Below are 26,164 nucleotides of genomic sequence, written 5' to 3' on the forward strand. Positions count from 1 at the left end.
ACTGGACGTAGTTTTCAAACTTAAACAGTGTTCTGCTTCTGCTTTTAGAAACGTCTTTACTTCCCCCAAAATCTGCCCTAAGCAACACGACGTAACATATGGCGCTGCATTGTCTCCACTGATTTCAGAAACTGTTTACCCCAAAATGCCCTGTTCGGTTCTTTTTGCGGACTTTTGAACTGCGACGTCTACTCCTACACTGGAGTATGTTCCTAAAATGCTGTAAGTTACTGCATTTTTCATTGTGTGTAAATGTGTACGGAACATTTTATTATACTATATTTGCAGAACATAATGCACTTAAAGCAATCAGATGAATCCCTATAAGCACCCCCTACATATAGAGCGCGAAGGCAGGAATTACTGCCTGGATGACGTACAGATGATCCCATTGTGAGCCTCCAGGCAGTGTGGGACAGGGAGCTGGGCAGTAGGTGTAATGACTGCCACTTGGTCCACAAGTAGTACAGTCCCAGTAAAGTGGTGCAAAACATTGAGGTTGTATTACCATTCTGCACACATATAGACTCCGTGCATCGAAGCACACCTATATATGCTTCCCTTGACAATATGGCAATAGTCGATACTGTTGAGTCGATAAATGCACAGGTCTATATTATTGATATACAACCATCCTGGTCAGCCAAGGGCACCTTTGCAATTAATGAGTTTCCCTGCAAGGGGTGTAAGCCCCACTGTGCCACAGCCAAAAGGATTAGAAATCTGACAAGGGAGAAACAGAACTACATAGTAGGATGCACATGGTTCTTATGCATTGTCATTATTTTAAAGATAGGTGGCGCTGCTAGAACGTTGCTGCTAGTCCATTATTAGGTTATAAGTAATTGATTTTTCTGATGACCATGAACTAATTAGGTCCCTTTCTGAATGATGAGACCAGTTTGAACGATTAAGGGTTAAAATAACAGTTATGGTGATTATAATTTTTGCATGTAAAATTGAAATACCAGTGTGGAATGTTTCCTCTTTTAATGTTTATATGGTTGAAAGGATAACTGTAACATGCTTATTTTCAGTTTATGTAAATATTGTTTATATGTTCTTGAATTATTTAGTTTAGGATGGTTTCATGTTTTGTTTCCTTTTGAAACCCTTATTTCTATTATCTGGTAATTGCTTAGAATTTAGAATGTGCTGGACACATGTTTTGCTTGGATTCCTGGGCTGCCAGTTGATATATACGGTGCTGCTGAAATACATTATTTGTATTCCCTTCTCTTGACTGGAAGCGTTTATTTTCAACAATAACTCATATTAAATTATTAAAATGGTAGGTAGGTAGATAGACAGACAGACAGAGAGATAGATAGATAGAGATAGATAGATAGATAGATAGATAGATAGATAGATAGATAGATAGATAGATAATCAAAGAAAAGAGGAACATGTTATATGACTGATAAAGGCTGATAAATGGTTCCTGACTTCCTAACTAAGGCCTCCCTAGCTGCTGAAGTTTCTTTCATCTTTTGGTTGGCCTGCTCGAGCTTGTCTATGATAGTATACAATCTAAGAGCGATTAAGAGTTGGTAAGTGCTATCGTTTCGAACTAGAGGACGTACAGCCTTCACCAGGTCATCCAAAACTGGGACTAAGGCATGAAGAAGCTGACTGACATTTTTCAAGTGGGCCTTCTGTTTGCCCCCAGAGATCTGGCCAACCATTGTGCGAAGGAAACTATTGCACTGACTCATCGGGAGGAGAAAGTTGGTGAACTGTTTCTGCACCAAGATATCCCGCTTGTTGTAAGGATGGAGAGCCATGATTTTCCCTTTGATATCAGCAATGGAGCGTAGAGTGTCATCGACTGACTGACTGCATGACTGCCTTTGTGCCACGTACATGTTCATGGTGTTCAGCTGAGCGTTCAGACTTCGTCGTGCTTCATTCACTCGGTTCTTACCGGAGCTAATGGCTCCATTGTCACTGATCATGAAACTAATCCTGAACAGATCTAAGAGGAGAGACAAAAAGAAGTTACAGTATTGGTAGAATCTTTTTATATGATTGATCTACTTAAAAAACACATGCATCCTTCTGTAGCTTTGAGGTTTCCTTCCCATTGAAGGTGCCTGGAGTGAAAGTGTCCTGCCTTTAAAGAGGCCATTCAGTCAATGATGTCACAACTTCTCTTCAAACCTCAGCTGATGCCACCAACAAACCAGCATGTTAAGATTCCTGCTGTTGGTGATTGCTAGGGATGCAGGACTGGACAAAGAGTGTTTGTATTACATTGGATGGCTATTTTAAAAGGCTTGTCCCAGGGGAAGGGGGATATTGCAGATAAAGGAGTTACATGATGACCTGAGTCATACTCATCAAGGATATGTCAGATAAAAAGAATGAACAACCACTTGCACTGATTCAATACCATACAACACTGATCCATGTCTATGTTTGTGATGGAATCTTGAATGACCATCAAAGCAGAGTTCTGGTCTCAGGGTGAACAATCCCTTCTGTCCCTCAATCAAGGCCACAGAACAAAGGCTCATTTCCCCTGCTTTCCTTGCCCACTCCTCATACATAGATCCATGCTTCTCCTACCCCAGCTTACCATCCTGCATCTTAACATCTTTCACCCACTCACCCAAGAAGCACCTATCCCATATGTCACTAGGATTGCCCTTCCTAAAACTCAAACACACATACCTGCTCATTTACACTCAATGATGCGAGCAACACAGCTTCAAAGACCACAAAGATGGATCAGCACAAGCATGCCATTACTATTTAAAGGTGCCTGTTTCAGACACAGATATACAGATGTCAAAAATTGTCAGGCACAGACACGTTTTGGCCACAAAGCTGTTTGCATTGTTTATGTGTGAATCCCAGGACAATTTTGGTTAATCATTTCAATAAATGTTGCTGAATTCTCATGCTATCCCCTATAATATGTGATGTACCTTTGAATAAAATATAATTATATTAACTTGAATAAACACAAAGGCCCTCGTTTAGAGTTTGTTGGACAGGAAAGCCCGTCCACCAAATTCCCAACAGGGTGGCTGCCGCCAAAGTGCCGACCACCCCGCTGGACCTATTAGGAGTTTCCCGCTAGGCCCGCGGGCAGAATCCTCAGTTTCCGCACACCAGCCTAGTGGGAAACAGGCTACAGCATTGTCTTTGGCTCTTAATCGAGCTGGTGGCAATGCTGTAGCCAGCAGGGTGCGAGTGTGCTGGGCAGGGCAACCCCTTCACTGCCCATGCCCCCCTGTGGCCCCTGCACCTGTTCTCCGCCAGCCTTTTCATGGCAGTGAAACCACCATGAAAATGCTGACAGAAAACGAGGTCGTAATCCGCAGCGCTGCCCTGGCAGATCATGATCATGGATCCCGGTGGTGCTGGCAGAACCCTGGTGGTCTGACTGTCAGGGTCTTTATGTGGCAGTCAGACCACCACAGCAGCCCCAGCCTCGTAATGAGCCCCAAAGTGTTATGAAATACAAAGAACCTTAATAAAAATTGCATGCCATAACCTGCCATCCTATTGTTTATCTTAACATTTTCAGAAGTGATGCACCTTCTCTATGATTCCATTTGAATTTCTAACTACGTTTTGTTATAGTGAGGTGAGCTGCCTTCAGAAGCCCTGTGGAATGCAAACCAAAATACATATAAGGTACTTTGCATTTCTGATTCAACATGGTAACACAAACTCTTGCACTGCAGCTTTCTCTTTTAGCGAATCCGATAACATATATTATTAGGCTTGGATTGCCTACTGGTTATCTTCATTACTCTGACACCCCTTCCTCATCCCAATACTTAGATCTATCAGGTGATTTTACTTCCTATAGACAGGCTTGTAACTCTAGCTAAAAGGAAAACTAATGTATACCCTTCACCTCTTGTGTTGTACCACTTAGGCCCCAACCTCATACTTAGAGTCTTACCGAGGAGTACCCCAGTCCCACATCCAGGTTTTATCAAGCACTAGCTATCACAGACATGATAATGGGCTGAAATCTGGGTTGTCAGTACCAGGAGGAGGAAGGCAATGAAGATTATGAGTAAGTAATCTGTCCATTATCTCATCAACCCTTCCCTCATCCCAATCCTTACTTCTAAGAGGATATACCAAACCAGATGATTCGCAACGTGACACTCCAGCAAAAGAATTACACACTAAAGTAGTGCCACACATATATGTTTTTATTTACCTAAAGCACTATAAAAGAGGAGTCATCATGTTGTACTGCCACAAGGAATTCGGTCTCAAAATCCAAAGATAACAAATCATCCACATTCAGGCAGTAATCGGAAAGAAGGGTTTAGGGACCTGCCCTCGTGGCTCATTCATAAATCTCCAGAATGGAACCCCTGGTCACCTCTGATCAAGAGGAACCCATAACACAAGTCCTTGTACAAACCGTGGTGAAGAAGAGTCCTTTTGGTTATGGGCTAGAGAGACCATAATCTTTATCTGCGTCCGATATCCTCACCCAGAGAAAATGAGAAAAGAAAGACGGAAGAGTATTTCCCTGCCCTAAATGAAAGGAAGACTGAACCTTATCTTAAAATGAGAAGGGGAATGGCAAAGAGAAGAATTCACTCGTAACCTACCTCTATATATTTTATATCGGCCCTTTCTTGGAACAGCGGAACATATAATTTAGAAATTAGAGGAAATGGTGTAAAGCAGAAGTGGAGCCCAAAGAAAGATTACAGAATCCAGAACCCAAAATCCTTATGGAAAATGAATAGAAATATATTTTTCATTCTAGAGAAAGGTCTACCTTCAGAATCTGACCATTTTGCAAAGATTGAGAAATATGACAGAAGCTAGAGTGAAGCTGTGAGATCTAGGAGGCACAATGCTCAAATGATCTGTAAACACATTGTGCATCCCTTGAACATGGGAGGCTTTTAGCTCAGGTCCTGATCTCAATGGCTAATGAATCTACAGCTGAAAAGCATGTACCGGGTTGTCTGTTTAAATCCAAATCTGTCATTGTGTTGTTGTTCCATATCAAATCTACATATTTCCAGACCTTCCAGAAACCACTGCTCATCTAGACTCCTACTTGCACAAATTCCACACATATGGAAAACCAGAGCCTCCTCCCCATTTCTTAAATTCCGCAGGAAGCTAAAGACCTAGCTTTTTGAGTAGTCCCACTAGGCCATAGGTGGGCCAGACTCACACCTGCTCTGCATCAGGATACCCCTCCCGGTGTAGAGTGTACTCCACAAATTTACATAACATAATATTTCTGTGGGAAAGGAGCATACCAAGTGAGAGCTCAAAGAACTTAAGGCAACTTTCTCCAGTTTGATGTTAGAAGGGAATTACTGCCCCTGAGTATGCAGGTTCACAATAATAGATAACTTCCAAATGTATTTTGGGATTTGGATCAGGCTGGTTATGTTTTCGGCCAAAGGAAGCCAATGACAGACTAATTGCCACAAGGGGGCCAACCCATGGATCCAGAAAGACTGAGGAAGCTGCAGAAAAAATATAGAACTACAAGATGATTGCACCCTGATCCCTGGTGTTGTTTCAAAATGTCCCCTTGGATCTCACTCACCATGCTGTCTTAAACATGAAATCAATTTGCTGACCTCAGCAAATTTCCAGTTCAGCAGTACAGAAAGGCGATGTCATATTCTGGTTGAACTCAGAAAAAAAGAGGAACGAAGCTTCAATCTAAGGTTGGAACTTGCTCCTGCGCGTTCTAAGCCTTTTGCTAGAGTTAGGTTGGACATTTTGAGATTGATCAGGAACCCATTTTGCTATAGGAGATGGCAAAACTTTGCTGGATCCTTCAAGGTATCTACTGTATAAGGACAAACACCAGCCAATCATCCACATAGAGACCGGCAAAGATTGTGACACTCTGGAGCACAACAATCAATTGAGTCAACAACTTTGTGAATATTTCAATAGTAGCACATTGAAACCTTTGTTGATCTGGAGGGACAGGAACATCCAGGCAAGCATTAGGGGTGGGTGTAACTGATGTTATTCTTTCTAGCGTAATTCCTTGCAAAATTGCTCATAGATATCCATTATTACGTTAGAAGAGTAATCCAACATTTAACACTATTTTTTGTACCCTTGTATCAAAACTGGGCCAGAGGATACATTTTGCACAAAGAAAATGTGACTAAATGGTATGGGACATGAACAGCAGTAGCCAGCAGCTGCTCGTTTTCTCTTAGTTTGTTGTTTCTGTGTCCTGTGGTAGGATTTTTGCCCCAGATTACTCTTCAGTTTCTCAAGCTGATAAAATTGTGTAATTGTGCTCATTTTACATCACAATTGTAATGCGTAATCAGGACAACTACTCCTATTAATCCAGTGTAAGTATAATTTTGCCCAAGTCTATTAAGCATTCTGACGGTGTATGGCAGCCAACCATTCCTGAAGAGATACCATTAGGATGAATGTTTGAAGTGGGTTATTTTATGATTTGACTCAGTTTTGAGATTTGTGAGTAATTTGCAATCCTTTCAGAACAAGGACACAGAACAATATATTCTCCTAGTAGCTCCTGCTGTGGGTACTGTGATCCCAGCTTCTTTTTGGACTAAATCTAGCATTCCATGAATCAAGAATGTTTTTAAACTGGATCTTTGGAGCAGAAAGTGGAAACAACCCCCTAATCTTGATGGCTGTCTGGAAAATACAGTTGACATTCAGGGTGAGTCACATCCAGGATCGAATCATCAGTTAATAATTTGGCAACACCTAAAAGAAGAAGGAAATACAATCTCACGCTTGATGATTTGGCAGCTAATCATCACAGTCAGGACCACCTGCTTGCTGGAATAAGTGGTGACACATGGTTATCTTGGCCCCAAAAGGAAGAGGACTGGATCAATGGAACACTGGGCTTGATGCATGAGAGAGAAACAATGAAATTACCCAATAACGTTATGTGTCACAATGACTGAATTTTTCCAAGCTAAAATTGTCACATTTGTGGATAACTTTACCATTTCATACTCCATCTTGCTCTGTCAATTGGCGGAGTTTTATATTGAAGGCAGGGTTTTGAAAATGGTTTGGTTCCCAAACAGTGAGGTTCAGTGAATATCACTCACCTTCTAAACCCATTACTTTGGGTGCTACCACACGGCTTGATGTTGGATTGCTGGTCTATTTCACCTGTATGTGGCCCCTCTGGCCTCCATGATCATTTCTTTTGTCATCTCTTTCTACACCTATGCAAAAGATATCCAGTGAAAGGTCAGAGTGTGTGGGGATTAAGTTAAGGCAGCAACTAATTTTAGAACTGCTTGCAAGAGGTGTCCTACTGAATGGGAGATAATTCACTGGCAGTAATGGGCAAAAGATTGAGGTGTGGTCCTTCTCTTTGATACAGCCTGGTCCTCAGACTGGGTGCTGGAGAGCATGGGAACGCCTCATATACCTGTTCTTCACGCACAAACTCTTGGTATTAACATTGATAAGCAGCTAAACTTTGCATAGCATGTGAAGGGAAGCTCATGATCATAAAGAAGGCTCAGATGAGCAGAAGATGGGATGAAAGGGGCCCCAGCTAGATCATTTCAGATGGCATAAAGATGGGTTCTGAGTAACAAAGGGCTGTGATCGCCAGCTGTGATAGCATTGGAAACCAAGGCCATCAGTGGTTGCTTCAGCAACAGACTAGTGGTCTGTAAAAACTCTTAAGGGCTAGATGAAGGGCAGTAGAGACACATATATAGCAGAAGTGTTAGGAAGGACTGCAAAGAGGTTGTGAGTGCCAAGACTGGTAGAATGCTCTATGTGACTCCCAGACTTTTGAGTTAACAATCCATATGCATGAATGTGTGTTGGGTATCTAAGAAGTGTATAGTAGTAAGATTCTATGTGTGTGAAAGTCTAAGTGCATGGACAACTGGAATGCATTTTGCATGATGTGATAGAGAGTATATACAGTTTACATAGGCAATGGAAGTCTTGACTGCATCCCTGTGGCTGGAGGGTAGAGACTCAAACATTGAGATGAGGAAGGATGGATTAAAGGCTACCCACAAACGTTCTATGAGCATCTTATTAGCAAAGGGCTGCTGATTGGTTGTTCTTGAGTGATTATATGGGGTGGATGATAGGAATAAGGGTAGTTTAGACATTTCTCTTGCTAAAGGTGAGAACGTTTCTAAGAAGGGCAGCCCTTTTGTCTGTGCCTGAGGAGTGCTCAAGAAGGCTGAAGACATTCAGGTGCTGAGATCTCACACTTCATTGTGTCTGGTTTTGAAAACTCCTGCTAGGAGTCAGCACTATCGCGACTTCTGTGAGAACCATCACCTAGTCTACAGGCTGTGTCTGAGCCACAGCCAGAAAATTATATATAGTCTAAAAAAAAAAGGTTATAGGGAAGTTATAGTTAGCAAATAGAATTACAAAAATGAAATTTACTTAAAAAGCAAAAGTTACAGGGACATTATAGTTAAATTCACATTTTAATTGCACAAAACCATAGAAATTCAGCAGTTATAGTTAGCTCAAGTAACTAGAACTTGTGCCCTAAGGTAACTATAACTCGCAACCCCACCATGCACAGTTCTCTCCTCAATAATTTTACCGCAAATATTACATTGACATGATCAATGATGTTATCAAAGATGTCATTAGTGTTCTAATATGTGGAGTAATCAGCAGTTCATGGCAGGGGTGCGAATTATAGTTACTTTAGGGCATGAGTAATAATTACTTGAGCTAACCATAACTATAACTGATGAATTTCTATGATTTTGCTAAATTAAAATGTGAACATAACTATAACATCCCTGTAACCTTTGGTTTGCTAAATTAATTTCTGTGTTTTTTAAAATTCTATTTCCGAACAATAACGTCCCAGTAACATTTGTTTTTTTCAGTGCATTTCTAGTTTTTTTTAACTGTAAGTAATTTTAATTACTTCACATTAATCCAACCACCACCAAATAATGCCTTTTGCCATGCACAGTGTCAGTTGGACGCAGTGCCTGTGGCCAACCCCCCGCAAGTGACAAATACTACTCCATGCATTGCGCGGTGGGGGTTGGCCTCAGGGCCTGTCTTGGGGCTGGATAGGGGGCAGGATAGAACTATCCTGATTCCCTAACCTTGGTGCTGGGGTCTCCATTGGACCCAGCCAAGGCAAAGAAAGATTCTTTTAAACTTTTGCAGCAAATTCGGTTGTTTTCAACAAAGGCCTAACTCGATTGGGGTCTTTGAGCCCCGTGGAACACCACCTCCACTGTACTTTTATTTAAAAAAAGGAGAAGGCCTGTGCGGACCCCCCTCCTGGGCTTATCTATGCCACGGAGACCACCACCTCCCTGGGGCCAAATGTATTATCTAAAAAGTGGAAGTGGCTGCGTAGCCCCCTCTCACTGGGCCAATTTCAGCCCTGGGGACCCCACACCCCCAAGGCCTGGCCACTAGCATCTGGGTCAGTGAGCATGGTTGGGGACTATGGGGGAGCAATCTTTTTCTCTGCTTCCCTGCCCGCATGACCATAGGCAGGGAAAAAGATTAAAACTATGGTTCCAGCAAGCAGGGGCAGCTTGGCAGCTCCCACTTGCTGGAAGCGGAGTTATGTCTGCTCTTGCTTGGTGAGCTGTCAACTCCCACCAAGTGAAAGCAAACAGCTATCTCGCAGGAGATAGCATAAGCCGCCCTGGGGTGGCAGTCCCCAGGGTCACTAATGGCTCCAGGAGAGGGGCTGCACACCTTCCTCTTTTAAATAGCACAGGTCGACCCCAGGAGGTGGTGGTCCCGGGGCTGTATATGGCTCAGGGGGGGTCACATTGCCCCCTCCTATTTTCGAATATTTATTTGGCCCTTGGAAGGTGGTGGTCACTGGGGCCTGGGTGTCTGTGGGACCACCATTAGCATTTATTTAGCTCTGGGGACGTGGTGGTCCCCAGGGCATGTAAAAGCCCCATCCTTTATTACACAAAGCCCCGAAGCGGTACTGATCTACGGGGCTCTTGTAGTCTAATAGAGGGGGGTCTGCGCAGCCCCCTCCCATTTCTTTTTATAAAACCTCAAAGAAGTGGGGGTCCCACTGGCTGAAAAGAACCCTAGGAGGAGGGTCCCATGCACCCCCATCCTTTTTTTCAATATATGGCTATGCCCCAAGGACTTGGCCCACCGGGGGCTTTTTCATGAAAACAAGTGTGGAAGCCTGTTCCTGTTTTTTTTAAAACTTTTTGCCACAAATTTGTAAAATTGCTGCAAATTCACAGCAAAAATAATAAGAAATGTTTTTTTGCCTTGGCAGGGTCCTTGGGGGACCCCAGGAACAAAGCTATGGGGACAGGGTATTTATACCCTCCCCCCCGTTTTACTTTTTATCTTTATGTTTGCAACTCTGAGTCCGAGTCCCAAAATGGCTGCCAACACTTCTTGGTTGAAGTGTTGGAGCCAATCAGATCCCCGCACAAGATCAGGAGAATTTGCAAATTATTTGCATAATTAGATATACAAATTTGGATTTTCTTTAAAATTGCGAAAACCACTAAACCGATTTATTTAAAAAAGTGTACCTTCTGAACGAAAAGCTACCTTTCTGCCAAATTTGGTGTAATTGGATCCAGCAGTTGATGCTGTATGCATGTCTAAAATCAATATGAGAAATAACAAGGGAAAAACACTTTTTTTTAACCCCCTTTATCTCAACCCTATGCTTGATCGATCACCCTGAAACTTTCCATGCACAGCAAGACCAAACTTGAAACTTTTTGGGGAGAATTTCATGAACATTCGTCAAACGGCGTCCAAGATATAGTCAAGTCAAATAAAACACTTTTCCAATGAAAATCACTGGATTTGCAGCTGATGCTGAAAGTCAAACCTGGTTTCCCGGCTGCAAAGTCTGCCGTTCTGGCCGTAACGCCACATACTCTTCCCTAACAAATAATCAAGTGATCAACTGGCGAATAAACATAAAGATAGCAAATAATTTAAAAGTGCTTTGTCGCTATTTAAAAACTCAGAAAATATGTCCTCATTTTAGTTTTTTAGAGCACTAAACATAATTTCTAAGGGAATAAGACTCTCATTTTTATAATTTCTAAAGAAAATCCTTTAGGTATCACAGTTTCGATTATATATCAAGATGGTGTCAGGCGTGCCACACTTTTGTAATAAATATATTATGTTAGCAATCCATTTGTTCATTTAAAAACTGGTGAGGCAGAGGTCAGGTACACGGACTTGGATAATTGAGGGCAGAGAGGGGGTGTAGAAGCAACACGTTCACCACTCTGGGCAGGCGGGATGAGCAGCAGCAGAACACGAAGGGTAGGGAAAATGGGTGTGGGGCAACAAACCAACCATGCAGGACAGGCAGGAGATGTTGTGACAATATTACAGATAATTGAGGGCAGAAGGAAGAGGCAGTGTCAGTACAACTATACTTGCCAGCAGACCCGAGTCAGGCAGGAGAATCCAGATGTATTTAAGCCCAAAAGGGCTTTATTTTATCTGCCTCCTACCTAAAATCTTTTTCAATGTAAGTCAATGGGGAAAATCAATTTCCCACATTTTTGATCAAAATATTCCTCTTACCAAGTTCAAACTCTAGGCAAGAATGGCACATTGGACCTTACAGGGCAGGTGTCAGGGCTTGCAGCAGCACAGTACACCACACAGGGTAAGTGGGACGGCAGTGCAGCACAACGGACCATGGAAAACAATAGGGAGGGGCCAGGACCATGCACATGGACAACAGATAGCACAGGGGAAAGAGCGCAAGGGCAGCAAGCTTCCCATACCAGAAACACAGGAGGGACAGTTGCAGCATAACAGGCCAGCAAATGCAGGAAGCAGGGGGCAGGGGCATGACTACGGACCAGACATGGCAGGAGGGAGGTGATAAGGGGCTGCACGTCGAAGGTGGGGCAGGGGGAATGGGGTAAGGGTAGCAACAGCAAGCTGACCATGGAGGAGAGGCAGGATGTACACTGGAAGCACAACACAGCATGGAGGGCAACAGTGAGACTATAATGGAATACACACAGACAATGGAGGGAAAGTAGGAGGGGGTCAGGGCAGCAAGCTGACCTCACAGGGAAGGTTGGAGGAGATGTGGCAAGAAGGAAGGGGCAGGGGCATGCACAAAGGACCAAGGATGACAGAAGGGAGGGGTAGGGGTTTGACACAGACAAGACAGGGCAGGGGAAGGGGCTTCACAACAGACCATGCAGGGCAGGCAGGAGGAGCAGTTGCACTGCAAAAGAGCATGGAGGGCAGAAGGGAGTGGCATCAAATAGACCATGGGGGACAGGAGAGAGGGGATGGGGCATGGAACTCAGACAGGCAGAGTGGGGGTGGTAGGGACAGGTGGCATCCATCTAGCAATGTTGGGCAGGTGGGGGGGCAGTGGCAGCTCAACAGAACACTCAAAGTAGGTAGGAGGGCAGTGGCAGACATCGGAGGGCATGGGGAAGGTGGATAGGGGCAGCAAGCTGAGCACAGAGGCTAAGCAGGAGGGCAAGGATGGGGCATAGAATTGGGCAACAGAGGGCAGGAGGAGTGGGCAGGGACATCAAGCTAAATGTAGGGCAGTGGCAGCACATCGGACAATGCAGTGCAGGAGGGGGTGCTGGTAAATGGACTCAGACAACAGAGGGTAGAGAGGAGGAGGATGGGGCAGCAAGATAACTGTTCAGGGTTTACGGGAAGGGCAGTGGTCACAAAGGGCTGTAATGAGGGAGCAGAGACATGGATTTGGACAATGGATGGCAAGGAGGAGGGGTGGCAGGAGCATCAAGCTTGGGTGGGGGCAGCACAAAGCCAGGATAGGTCCTGCGTCCAACACCCCCATCATGCATTGCGATGGGCATCTTACCTAACATTTAAAAAAAACTAGGAATTTTACTGAAAAAACAAAGGCTAGAGCTAAGTTATATAGTTAGGAAATTGAATGAAAAAAACTAGAGATTCACTAAAAAACAAAAGTTACAGGGACGTTATATTTAGGCTCAGATTTTACATGCACAAAACCATAGAAATTCAGCTGTTATATTTAGAGTTATTTCAAGTAACTATAACTCGTTCCCTAGGGTAAGTATAACTTGTACCCTGGCCATGCACTGCTAATTATACTAGATATTACATCACTAATGCATTTACTAACACATCATTGATAATATCATTGTAAAATTTGCAGTAAAATTATTGATGAGAAAACAGTGCATGGCGAGGGCACGAGTTTTAGTTACCTTAGGGCACGAGTTATCATTGATGGCACCGCTAGCGATCGGATGCTGACTGGCAACGCCGCCTCAAGAGTAGGATATATATTAAGAGGGAGACAAATGTATTGTCTGTATGTCTTTGAAGGTACTTAATGGATTAAAAGTGTCTCATGCAAATGTGTGAAGCTATTTATTTGTTTAGGAAAGTGTGTTTGTGAGTGTGTGCACTAGTTTTTGTCCATGCTATGTGTGTGTATCTCTATGTGTGCTCTGAGGATCAGGCAAGGAGAGAAGATAGGCCCGTGCGCCAATTGTGAATCAGACAGCTAAAAAGTGGTTCACATTTGCAAATGTTGGCAGTTTTGAACTTGTAAAGACATGCTGGGGAGGTGTTTTGCACTTATAGGAAAGCAGGGATTTGTGCTTGCCGCAGGCAGTTTGTTGTAATATCAGAAAGATTTACAGTAAAATCCGGTCCACCAGAGAATAAACTAGATCCACAAGTAGCCAAAGGCTAGAGCTATAGCTAGTCTAGAGCGGTGCGACTGGCGCCACTTCACCAGGCACTGCTTTGGGGGGGCACAGTGTGGGTGCTGTGTTTTCAAGTATAGTATGGTATTAAAAGCACCTGATGCTGTGTTCCTTGTCCACAGTAAGTCTCAGGGAGCAATTAAAATGTTAAGATAGCTCAGGAGATTAATGGGCCTGCTGGAGAGAGATTGGAGTATTGTATACTGGCAGTTTTGACTCATCATAAAGTAGATCGGAGGGTTAAGACACCTGCTGTAAAGCATGTGTAACATGCAGATCGCAGAAGTGCATATTATGTAAATTGTTCAGTGGGTTGCTGCGAGATCGTGTTGTTACTTGCAGTTTATAGGTTAAAATCCGAATATAGCACAGTGAGCTATTAAATTTTATCAAAGAACTGCATGCAAACTGCAAGGCATAGGTTAGAGTATAATGAGTTTTCCCCTAGTCTTTCATTATCCTAATGATGCAAAAAAGGTTAATTTGGGTAGAATTCAGTTCCTATTAATAAAGACAATCCCCAACCATGGTGTTACACTTTAAATTATCAGACCAAAGACTCTTAAACTATACTGTCTTCCAGTATGGATGACATGTGACTCCTACAACGTGTACCCCTCTCTCTTATGTAACATTTCCTGTACAGTGATTCACACGTGTAACTTGTTGCCTCTGTGTAATGTGTAAGTGCTCTGTCACCCTACACTAGTATGCATGGCACTATAAAACAAATGAAAAGCACGAGAGAGAGAGGTTATGGAGACTTGAGGGGCACTCTTGAAGGGTGGTGGTGAGGGAATCCACAGAGAAGGTCATCATTGGTTGGGGTGCCAACACACATTGTAGCATGGGACACCACCAGCGCTAAAACCATCCCTGCACACAATGACCTATCATACCACCCCTTCTGGTATTGCAAGACTTCCCTACAGGCCAGTCCAATCATGTGTGCTGTGCGCATGTGTCTAGGTGTTTTTCTGTGAACGTCTGCTCATGTGTCCTGTTTGGTCATGTTTTTTGTGCTGTCTTTATATGCATTTTTGTATCTGTTCTTGTGTGTGTGCGTGTGTGTAGCTAGTTCCTCAGTTGTGCACATGTGTTCAAGGATGTGCATGGCTGTCTGTGTCTGTATATCTGTCTCTTTCTGAGTTTCCTTAAAGTTTACAGAGATTAAAGAGAAATGCATACTTAAGTGGAGCAGATTGAAGAGGTGTAAATTAAACAATTGCTGGGCGTTGTTTGCTTGTTGAGTTATTTGATCCAAGGCGCTTTGTGCTGCATCCAGGGCTCGGCGCGCCATTGCCACTCCATGTCTGCTGCTCGCCTCCAGCGCCTGGAGTCCAGAGAGCTGCTGCTTCAGGCCATTGAGACGCGCTTCTAGAAGACTCAGCTGATCTTTCAGAGCCTTGATCCTGTTCAGGTGCTCTTCTTGATTGGATCTCAGGGTGTTCACCTGGACCTGGCACACCTCTTGTGCCCTGCTCATGCTCTGCAAGGTGGCTCTCAGGCCTGGCAGAAGATCCCTCTCAAGGTCAAGCTGGCGATCACCACAGGTCTGCAGGGAGTCTGCGAAGCACTGTAAGGATTTCAGCCCATCCAGGAAGGCATGCACAATGTTCCGCTTAGATGTCACTTCCAAGATGGCCGGGGTCTGAGCAGGAACAAGAACCACTGGCCCTTAAAGGAGGAGAGAAAAAAGTGAAGTGAACTGAGCAGTATGAGAGCCATTAGGGTGTGTTCTTCACATTTTAAAGTTCAAAGGATCACTCCAGTACAACCCGGTGCCTATGACAGAAACAAACACGCCAACATTTGTATGAATGCCTGAGAAAAAATAAACAGGGAATTTATTTTACCCATTGATTTCTAATGCAGCAGAGGCAATTTTAACCAAGAGAAAGCTAAAATAAAACCACTTTTGACTTTACAAATCAGGAGTCTGCTGCCTGGTTAATGACTGCTGGTGTGTATGCATTAAGTGGAATTTGTGCCTAGCCTTTCCTCCCTGGGACACTTTGGTATTAAGGAAGGGGTCACAGAAGCATCTATTATAGTGGCAGGAGAAGAGGCAAAGAGGCAGTTACGAGATGCACTCAGTTGTTGTGCACAACCATTGCAGCCCCTGAGGGTCCCACTTGGAAGGGAGAAAAACAGGTCCAATATACCTCCCAGACATTTCCATTCAGGTGGGTGCAGCCACTCAATGCACCCTCCTGCAGAGGGACCGCTGCCTCCCTTTTTTAAATGCAGGCCTGGTTGACACCTGCACAATGAAATGTGGGCTGGTTGGTCCGAACAGCTTGTTCCGATTCCTCTTTCTCTGATGCTCAGTTTTGTGTCTTGACTAGGTATATCCCATTCATTGAAATGGGCTCATTGACCTGTTTTGCACTCAGCGCATGGTGTGGCAGTGAGCCCCGTCTGTAACTTGGGCACTGGTCTGACTGATCTTGTGTGCTGGCCACTGAAGGAGCTGGTTGCAGCCATTTTCCTTACAACTAACAATGTAATATCATTCAGTGCAGTGGTATATTGCACTGTCCATCCTGGAAGGGTTCGGGTGCTTGTAGCGTTGGCTACAGTAGGACACTTGATAAAATCTACAAGAATGAGGGCCTTATTTAGATACTGGAGGATGGATTACTCCATCACAACAGTGAAAAATATCCCGTCTGCCGCTATATAAATACCATTATTTCCTATGGGATTTAGATTTCAGCAGATGGAGGCCAATATCTAAATCAGGCCCTTCCTCTTTTACCTTCTCATCTACAAACATGTAGTACATGTCGAGTAGGCTGCGTATGAGGCTAGGAGGTGTGCTGTGGGTTCTCCTCTGAAGGGTCACTTCCACCTCCCCAGGGGTTATGGTGGATCATTGGTAATGCATATCACAGTAATATTCCCTTCAACCACAGTCTTAGATGGGGGGGTTACTGGAAATCATATCTCACAAAAGCCTGACAAGCAGCCCCACTGTACAGAAGGCGTAATCTCTGATCACAGCAACATTATGTCTAAATATCAAAGAAAACAACGAGCCATGGAAGAGGTACCCTGGCTAGGGCACGTAAGGCCTTTAATGAATCTGCAAATAACATAAGAGTACTTGTGTTAGGGGTGTTTGAAAGTTTAGCAAATAGGATACCTGGATGAAATATGCTACTTTGTGATCTCTTGAAAAGGCACCTCTTTCAAAGTTTTCTAGTTTTTTGTGGTAAAATTGTGTTCCAAAAATTAAGGTTTGCTGATTTTAGTTTCAGAAATGAATTTGGGAGGACATTTCTTCTTGAAATGAAAAGAAACCTCTAGAAATTTCATAAAATATTCTTGTAAACAAACTACTGCAATTTCACAGACTGCTACACACTGTTACATTCAATTCCGCAATACAGTTTAACACATTATTTCACATCTTTAACCCACATCTTTACAAACTTCCTTCTAGATCATGTTTAATGTAGACAACCATTCATAAGAGACTGGAATCTCAGTGTAATATTCATATAAAAGCCACTTCTTATTAAGACACGTTTTAATGTCAGAAACAAACATTGGTGAAGCCAATAGTTCTCGCAGTGCCTATGTAGTGCCTTTGATAATGTTTGTTTGCCACTCCATGCATTTTTTTGTTTATTGCTAAAGCATAGCCATCATCTTTGCTGCAAAAGTAGAGAGAAAAATAGCCAAAATGTATGCCATGACACATGCATGTGCATGATTGCACATGGTGATCAACTTGCTTACCATTCATATATGCCTCCTGCTTATGCATGGGCGTGTATTGGGACACATGCACACTTAAGCATGGCGAAGGGTGGTGGACATTTAGTGGTGGTCGTTTGTCTGATCCATGTATGAGTATGGAGCTCTACATTGAATCTCAGGAAGAAAGCTAAATATCCGACTATCTGAGATCCAAGTCTATACCTACTTGAGCAATAATGGCAAAATTGGTCCCAGAATCTAGGAATGATTTGTGGATGTGACCTCTACCTAAGCTATTCTAGTGTGATCTCTAAAAAGGTGTTGTGGAAGTGGCTTATCCGCCATCTGTTTTTGTATTTTGGAGTTTAAAAACTTTGGGGCATATTTAAGAGCCCAAAGCACTGCTCTATATTTACAAGGAGGTGTAACACTACTTTTTTGTGGCGTTACACCTCCTTGTAAATATGGGCCCCTCCGACACAGTTTTCTGGTCAGAGTGGCGTGCAATGGGTGTTGCTGTGGGCGTTCCACTTCAACACCCATTGCTTTTGACGCTGCCTCAGATTTATGAGTTGTCGTAAACCTGAGGCAGCGACAAAAATGAACACCACCCCAGGGGTGGCGTTAGCATGGCAAAACGAGGAGAAATGCTTTTATTTCTCCTTGTTTTTTGCTTTTTCTATAGAAGAAGCAAAATGTCATGGACGATTGTTTACGTGCAGGAAGGGACACTTTCCTGCACATACACAATCATTCAAAATTACGCTTTGGTACTTCTATGTGTGCTGCATTTTGCAGGACACATAGAAGTGCCAAATCACCATTATGGATTGTTTATGTGCAGGAAGGGACACCTTCCTGCACATAAATAATCTATCTCCTCAATGCAGACACCCTTGCAGTATGGTGCAAGGATGCCTGAATTGGCACTAGACAGCTCAATTCAGTGCCAGCGCAGGGGGAAACACAGGGGTGCTCTGTATTCCTCTAAATGTGGCTCATCCCTGCATTTTAAAAGTGGTGCGGTGCTGCTATTTTTGGTGCAGCAGCGTGCTGCCCCACTTCTGAATAAATCTGGGCCCAAATAGCTCTTACATCCTTATAATGTCTATACTTTTATACCCTTCTAACAGGCACAGGACATCTATGATATTTGGAAGGTTCCCCCACTTCAAAACTTTAGTAGCCCCACTGTGGCTTCTGGTAGTCTCTTAACCATTTCCGATGATTGATCTTGGCTTCTGGCCTGGAGATTTAGGGGCATTGCTATAACATTTAGGAGTGTCTTCAGGTCTGGCATTTGTAGGTAAGCATGCATTAATTAATGACACTTGCGCTCCATGAGGAGGGACCTTGGCCACAACTGGCTCTGTTATGTTTTCCAGGGCAAAGAATTTCAAATAGATCCCTTAAGCTGTGAGGCTATAAATTACTTTATAGAGTCTTTGTGTCATGACTGGAAGTAACCATGCTCGGTGTACTAGTGGCGGGATTCTTTGGTGTGGGTCCTTAACCCAGGTTTGTTTTGGGATGTAGTGTTAGTCCTGACAGCACTAAATAATCCCCCTTTTGCACCCTGTCTGAAGATGGCATGAAGTGCCGGACTCTTCTTTATGCCATTCATAGCAGCCAGGAGGTTAGGGGAGTAAGACGCATTAACCATCTCATATGATAGTGTTTACTGATAGGTGAGTACTTTACAGAGGTCATTTTGTTTACGCCAAGGAGTCTCTTTGGTTCATTAGTAACTCTTCTTTCTCTTTTATCTTACCCAGTCATGTGACTGTATACAGTGCAACAATGTGTCCATCAGCTGCAGCCCTTTCACTAAGAAGTTAAGACTGTTACTAACCTCCCCAGTCATGCGACTATACACAGTGCAACAATGTGTTCTTTGTCTCCAGACGGTTGTCTTACCTGTAAGTCCCTAGTTTCGTCGGCTTTAAACCACTGGTGACTGCTCTACCTGGTGCTCTGTAGGACTTCACCTTATGGATGTTTTCAGGGGACTGACTTGAGCTACTGCTCTCCTGCTCTCCTCCGGGTAGAGCTTGGGATTGGCTGATAAGCAATTTTTGGAATTGGGGACCAGGATGTTTCCATCTGGTTCCCTTAAACAATGTGCTGCAGTAAGAATTGTTGATCTGTTTGGAATAGATGGGTGGCACTGTACCTACAGTGGGTATTCTGTTTTTCTTCTTGGCCCCTGAGGTCAGGTTCCATAGGATTACAAGGGACCAAGAAGGGATGGTGAGGTTCTGATCGGACTCCGATTCCCTCTTCCTTGTTAGAGGATTTGATATCTATTCCTTTAGTCCCAAGGAAGAAAGCAATATCAGAAGACTCCCATTTAGCTGATCCCTACAAAATCAGGGTGTTTGGGATTTGGAAAGAACATAATGTAAAACGCAAAATGATATGTCCTTGTATCACGTGATCTGAGAGACAGTTCTAGCAATGGAATCAATTCTTATTGATGTTGTTAGTAAGACTTTCTATAGCGCTGAACAGATTCAAAGACCCGAGTGCTATCCAATTGTTATAGAACAAGGTCATGTTCTAACAGTACTTATATAAAGGAGGGATTTCACATTTAAGAAAGGCAAACTGACTATTTAGGACTGCAGCTTCATAAAGGGGGTCACTTAGTGTAGAGAAGCACAATTCTCCTTCCCCAGCAGTGCACCCTACTAATCACTAACCTCAGGCCTTCTTGAATGTTGCTCTGTTTGATGACGTCTACTGGGGTTTTGAGATGTTTTGTGACATAATTTACTAGACGGTCCCATTGATTTGGAAACGTAGATGTACGAATAGATGGATGAAGTGCTGAGGACACTCATGCATAACGCGCATGTTTCTATCCAGCTTCTGTATGCTGCAACATTGCACAATGCACAAGTGGTGCCATGCAATGGTGCACCCACATTTGCACTAAGAGGGCAAATCGGAAATGACATTAGAAGTAGGCTGGTGTCCTTCTAGAACTGGTTGGTGGGTGATCGGTGCAAATGTTAGTGCAAAAATCCTTTGCACCAGATATTACACTGTGTAACCTGACCATGTTATATATACCATGGCGTGCAGCTGGATGCGCTTACATGCTGTTACCAGGCACATGCATATGCCCTGTGTGATGTCTCTTACCTGCAAGCAGTATAATTAGGAAGCTGTAGAGCAGGGTGTCTTCCATGGCCGAGCTGTGGCTCCCTGAGCTGCAGCAATCCTGATCCCTGCAAAACATTAAGACAAGTTCCTGGCAGTTGTGTCTGGAAGTCAGAACGTCATGTTGGACCAAAGATGCGTTAGATCCTCCATTGTTGGGAAAAACTGGTGCTCACATCTAAGGACTTTCTTCCCCCATCGACAACATCCATTGACATCCTTCAGAAACACCCTTAGTACAAGTACAATTAAGTTTGCTGAAATACATAGCACAGAATCACCTTCCTATCCCCTCACCTTTATGATATCACCATGAACAATACCTTAAGGAGGTTAGGTCCTGTGGAGTCACCTCAGTGTCTGTGTGATCTCATGCTTGTGATTGCATTAATATGTATCAGGTTATAGGTTTATGTGCAATATTTGTGTGTGTCAGTGTGTGTCTGTGTGAGAGGAGGGGGTGAGTCTATCTGTCTCAGTGTCTTACAATTACTTCCAAATCATTTCTTAGTTCCATCATTGTTTCCCTCCATCACTTCGACCGAAGCATTTGTACTTCAACCTTTATAATGTGTAATTTAGATTTAGGGTTAGGTTACAGATATTTGTCTTAATTTCAATTGAGATGAGTGCTAGCCTTAATGTTAGGGATGGTATTGATTTCATTTAAATTTAAATGGTGTCATGTGACTACTTTTAAAAAAAGAGAATATAAATTAATTTAGGCATATCGGAGCTACTCAACAAATGTAATGTTATTTTATGTGGGTTAAAGATCATTACACATGATTTTATGCTAATCTGGCATTGTAAGGCCAAAAACATAGCGCCACATTTACAATGAATGCATTGCACCACATTGTAACCCTTTGCTCTACATTATGCCTGTGCCAGGCACAATGTATGCAAAGAGGATGTTCCCCCATTGGCGGAGGGGCAAAAACATGGCGTAAGGAAATCTAAGCACTTTTAACGCCTGCTCAGAGCAGACTTTAAAATGAGGCTTCCATTGGTTACAATGGGCCTCTAGGTGCTTTGCAGGATTAGCGTCAGAATTTTGGCAAATCCTGCAAAGTGCTGGACTAGCATCAAAAATTCGGATGCTAGTCCCCTAACTACTGCCATGGTGTGTCTTATTTTATATACGGCGCACACGTGGTGGCGTTAGGGGGCGCTAAGGGGCACAAGAAAAGTGTCACTTTTCTCAATTATACCCCTTTATGTTTATCTCTGTTTTGCTTTGGGTTAAAATATAATGAGAAAAGTAAGTGCTGATCTCCCCAAAAATGTGTGTTTGGGGGGGTCTCACTTGCAGTCCTCGTTCAAATTAATAGTTTAACCAATGTTCATGTTATTTCAAACTCAGTAAGGATAATTCTCCTATGTAAATATGCAAGAGCCACAAATCCTGTCTAAAGGTCGGTCCCAGATGTACTGTTAATCAGCTCCTCCAAAATGGTGAGGGGGTTCAGAAACCCGGTCACCACCATACAATGATCTCGATCACTTCATTCAAAGGAGCCAGGCTGAGTGGTCCTTGTGAACCGATTGAGGCCCCAGTGTCTCAGGGTCATCAGAAGGGTTTATAGAGTCCAGGATAGACATATTTTTGGGCCCCCTGTTCTTCACACAATAGAGCTGAAATATGTCTTCCCACGAGCCCCAAAATCATTAAAATGACAGAGAGAGATAGAGTCGGAGGTAGAGGCAGAAGGAGAGAGAGGTTCTGAGGAAGAAATCAATGAAAGTGAGAGGGCGCGGGATAAACTGAGAAACATCACTTTCCTGAGGGCCCCCTAGAAGGTGGAGACCCCGGTCAATGGACCACTTTGCCCATGACTTGAAACGAATATGCAGCATCTCACTTCGTCCCAATACGTGGACTAGTGATGGAGATAACAGCCACTCAAGAAGCTTCCACCAATGGACATGGCTAGCTTTCTCTATTCCTTTCCAGATGCCACCATGCCTAGTGCAAGGAAAATGTAAATAAGTAATCAAGGTCAGATTCAGAATACTTTTCTTACCCTTGAGGTTGGCTGCAGGCAGGAAAGGTGGACCTTGGACTTACAATTCACACATTCTGATTCACAGAAAAAGGAAATTCTGTATGTGGTGCTAAGCACCATTAACAGAGATTTGCAATGAATTGTCCATGTTCAATGCAAATAGGTAACTCAAGAAAGGAGTCGGCTATGTATACAGTTTGTGGCAGATTTACAAATATTTGCATCAGGCTGTTTAACGCAGCCTGGTGCAAAATATTTTTCGGTATTTAGTAGGGGTGGGTGGATCTCATGGAGTTTCACTCTACATACTTCCATTGAGATATCTAAAAACTGCGAAATTCTGCGGAGTTCCCCGAGCATCGAAATTCTGTTCTGTTGCGCTGCTTGTGCTGATTTTTAGCACCGGGACCATTTCCTGTGCCATAAGATCAACGTGAACCACATCACACAGCTCCCCCGTTCCTTCTGCCGCTCAAGTAGATTGAGCGGCAGCTTTCGAAACGTGAGCGGCAACCTTCTCAGCGCATTGCAGTGTCTTGCGTTACTTTGAGTCAGGTGGGCATTCTATAGGTTGTGCATTGGCGTTCCTGTGCATCCTTCTATGGATTTTGACACACATACTTAGAAAGAGATGTGGACATGGGTTGGCGCCTAAATAGCGTGCCTTCCATAAAGAAGAGGAATACCCTTAGTTCTCCTCCTTACATCCTCTTTGCATTTACGCCGCATTCTGCCGCAAACATACAGAGCGGAAATAGCCTCAAAGATAGTTTTTGTGCAGAAAGGTACTCCTTGAAAACGGTCCTGACCACAACGCTGGCATCCTTGTACTGTGGCACAAGGATGCCAGCGTTGGTACGAGGCAGCCCAAAGTGTGCTAATGCATGGAGAGAGCTGAACTTTGCTTGCTGTGTTGCACCACTTCTTTGTAAATATGCCCCTAGGAGTGGGAAGGTGCATCAAAGGTCCATATTTTGCAACATTTGGCCTCATGAAAAAATGTTTACTGTGAGAAGGAAAACCACAAAAAAGGAAACCGTGCCATTACAATTTCTCCTACTTATTTAAAGGCAAATGTGAGAAAGATCTGCAAGAATAGCGCGAGGTGCTACAAAAGCGCTCATGGAATTCTATGACTCATAGGGGCATATTTACAAGCCTCTAGCGCCGCCCCTTGCCACATTAGTGTCATTTTCTTTTACCCTAATGTAGCGTTAGGAAGGCATTTTTTCCGCACCCGATTTACATAGTGGTGCAATGCATGCATTGCGCCACTTGTGCCGCCTTACACCACATTATGCCTGTGCCAGGCATAATGTATGCGAAGGGGAAGTTCCTGAGCAGGTAGGCCCAAAAAACGGTGCAGTGAAATTTACAAGATTTCACTGCGCCATTTTTTCCATCATTTTTAGCGTCTGCTAACAGCAGGCATTAAAATGATGCACCCATTGAAATCTTTCGGCCTTCCTGCACTTTGCTGCACTAGCATCAACATTTTTGATGCTAGTGCGGCAAAGCTCCAAAATAGCCTAAAAAATGTTGACACTATTGGCCTAACGACCTCCATGGTGTACCATATTCTAAATACGGCGCACCATGGTGTCGTTAGGTGGGGGAGGGGCGACACAAGAAAACTGGTGCATCAGTGCTGATGCGCTAGTTTCTTGTAAATCTGCCTCTTAGATTCTTCGAAGGTCACCTTTAGGTTCCTCCCCTTAGTTCAGAATGTACCTGGTTACTGTCAATAATTCCTAGGGCACCTTGATAGTCCTATTTCAAGGTTCCATGTGAGGGATACAACCTCTATATCCTACATTAATCCGAATTCCTCTGGACCAGTTACCCATCATAACTAGTTAGTTTAAAAAATCATTATGCATGACTACTGAAACAAACATGTCAGTGATAAAGAACAAATCATTATTTTTCTTGTTTTAAAATACTGTTTAACAGTGCAAGGTTTGTCTCTCCTGCTGCCGACACAAACACTGGCCCCCCTTCTATTAATTGTGGATGTTAAGACCATTTTGGTAAAGGGTGGATCTTTAACTCTCAAGCAAGCTCGACTAACTCCTGAAAATTACCTGGTGCTGTATTGCACCCCGTGTGCAGTGTGTACATTTTGATGTGTTGAGTATATACGAAATATTGCTCTTTTTGAATCAAATCTGCAAATCATGCAACAAACGAGTGATGTGTTTCAAGCAGAGAGAATCGATAATTACAAAAAAATCTCTGCAGGCCTGAATGATTCAATGCCAGTCTTGCATTTTTTTCTAAATTATTTTTGATTCACTTCCGTCCTCTTGGATTACTTTTCTTATTCTGTTTTTTGGCAGCACATCAATACGAGTTACCCCTTACCTTATATCTGAAGAGAGTTCTGCAGGTGCCTTTGAGCAGAGGTGTATTCAGTCTATTGCGAAAGGATCTATCTTCACGGTGCACTGCTCTGAACACAAGACTTACTCATATGAAGAGTCAGGGATGCAAATTAGGAGGAAGGAATGGGAGGTGTGCACCATCAGAAGGGAGCCACACCCCCACACTTGTAGAAAATGGCTTCATCTGTGACAAACAAAATGGCAATTACATCTTAGCAAGAATCCTACAAGTGACATCAATCCATATAGCTTATAAAAATGTAGCACTCAAACAAGTCTACTTCTGTAATACTAGTGGGGTTGTGATGCTCCTTACTCACTATAATTTCACTTTTAGTGGTAGCCCTGCCACACCATACATTAGAATAGTATTTTGTGCATTACGAGCCTGTGCTGCCCTTCTGAGGACATGCCACCTACCCGACCACAGGCCAGTGCAGCTCTGGACTTCAGAACAAGACACTTAGCACTTCCCTCTAATGAGAACATGGGCATCTGCAGAACTTTTTTCAGGGGGGCATTTTTTCAGGGAGGGCATCATTTTAACGGGGTCAAAGCCGTACTAGTGCACGCTGCAGTGTGAGGCAGTACCTAAATACAGGGGGGCAAATGGCCCACCTTGATCCCCCCTGCGGATGCCCATGAATGAGACCTACAACGGTCCTATACTCCAGGTTATGGCAGAATGAAAATTAGAGTTTTCCTGTATTGTGGCCTCCAGCAAAGCTCTCTCGGCTCCCCGTGGCACACCATATCTCCTTCAGGATCTCCATCCCACCATCCACCAGTCAGACCTAAGCACACTTCTGCTGAGCTGTCCATGAGGCCGCAGTTATTCCCTTTGTAGCATCGCTCATCAGTTCCTCCTGAGCTGGTGCCAGGTAGATGACAACTGAGACTGCAGAAGTGGTCACATCTGGTGTACTTCATCTCAGCTACGTGGGCTCCAGAGCTCTAGGCACTCAACCTTAAAGACCAGACTCATGTGCCAACCTAGAGGAGCTCTTGACCCAGGGGTGCACTCACGTCTGTGCTGTCGGTTTGATCAGTGATATCCTGAGTTTTATTTGTGTTATTAATTTCAGGACAAGGGTCCTGGGCCAAAGCATGATACATCAGGATGGCATTGTCCTCACCATGTCACCCTGACTCATCCCTCATTCTTATATCTTTGTAGCATTAAAGCTTACTTCTGATCCTT

The 26,164-nt window shown here is 43.5% G+C and overlaps 1 protein-coding gene across 1 annotated transcript; it reads right to left on the reverse strand.

Moving 5' to 3' along the window:
- Positions 1–1,067: 1,067 nt before the first annotated feature.
- Positions 1,068–25,014, reverse strand: LOC138296281 (uncharacterized). Its single transcript, XM_069235275.1, has 4 exons — positions 24,944–25,014; positions 20,553–20,638; positions 14,886–15,374; positions 1,068–1,975 (listed from the first exon to the last, which is right to left on the reverse strand). Exons 2-4 carry the CDS (start codon positions 20,596–20,598, stop codon positions 1,410–1,412), a joined length of 1,101 nt encoding a protein of 366 aa, XP_069091376.1. The 5' UTR covers positions 20,599–20,638; positions 24,944–25,014; the 3' UTR covers positions 1,068–1,409.
- Between the last annotated feature and the right edge of the window lie 1,150 nt (positions 25,015–26,164).

Source organism: Pleurodeles waltl, chromosome 1_2 (genome assembly GCF_031143425.1).
Source record: "Pleurodeles waltl isolate 20211129_DDA chromosome 1_2, aPleWal1.hap1.20221129, whole genome shotgun sequence".
In the NCBI taxonomy this organism is placed as follows: domain Eukaryota; kingdom Metazoa; phylum Chordata; class Amphibia; order Caudata; family Salamandridae; genus Pleurodeles; species Pleurodeles waltl.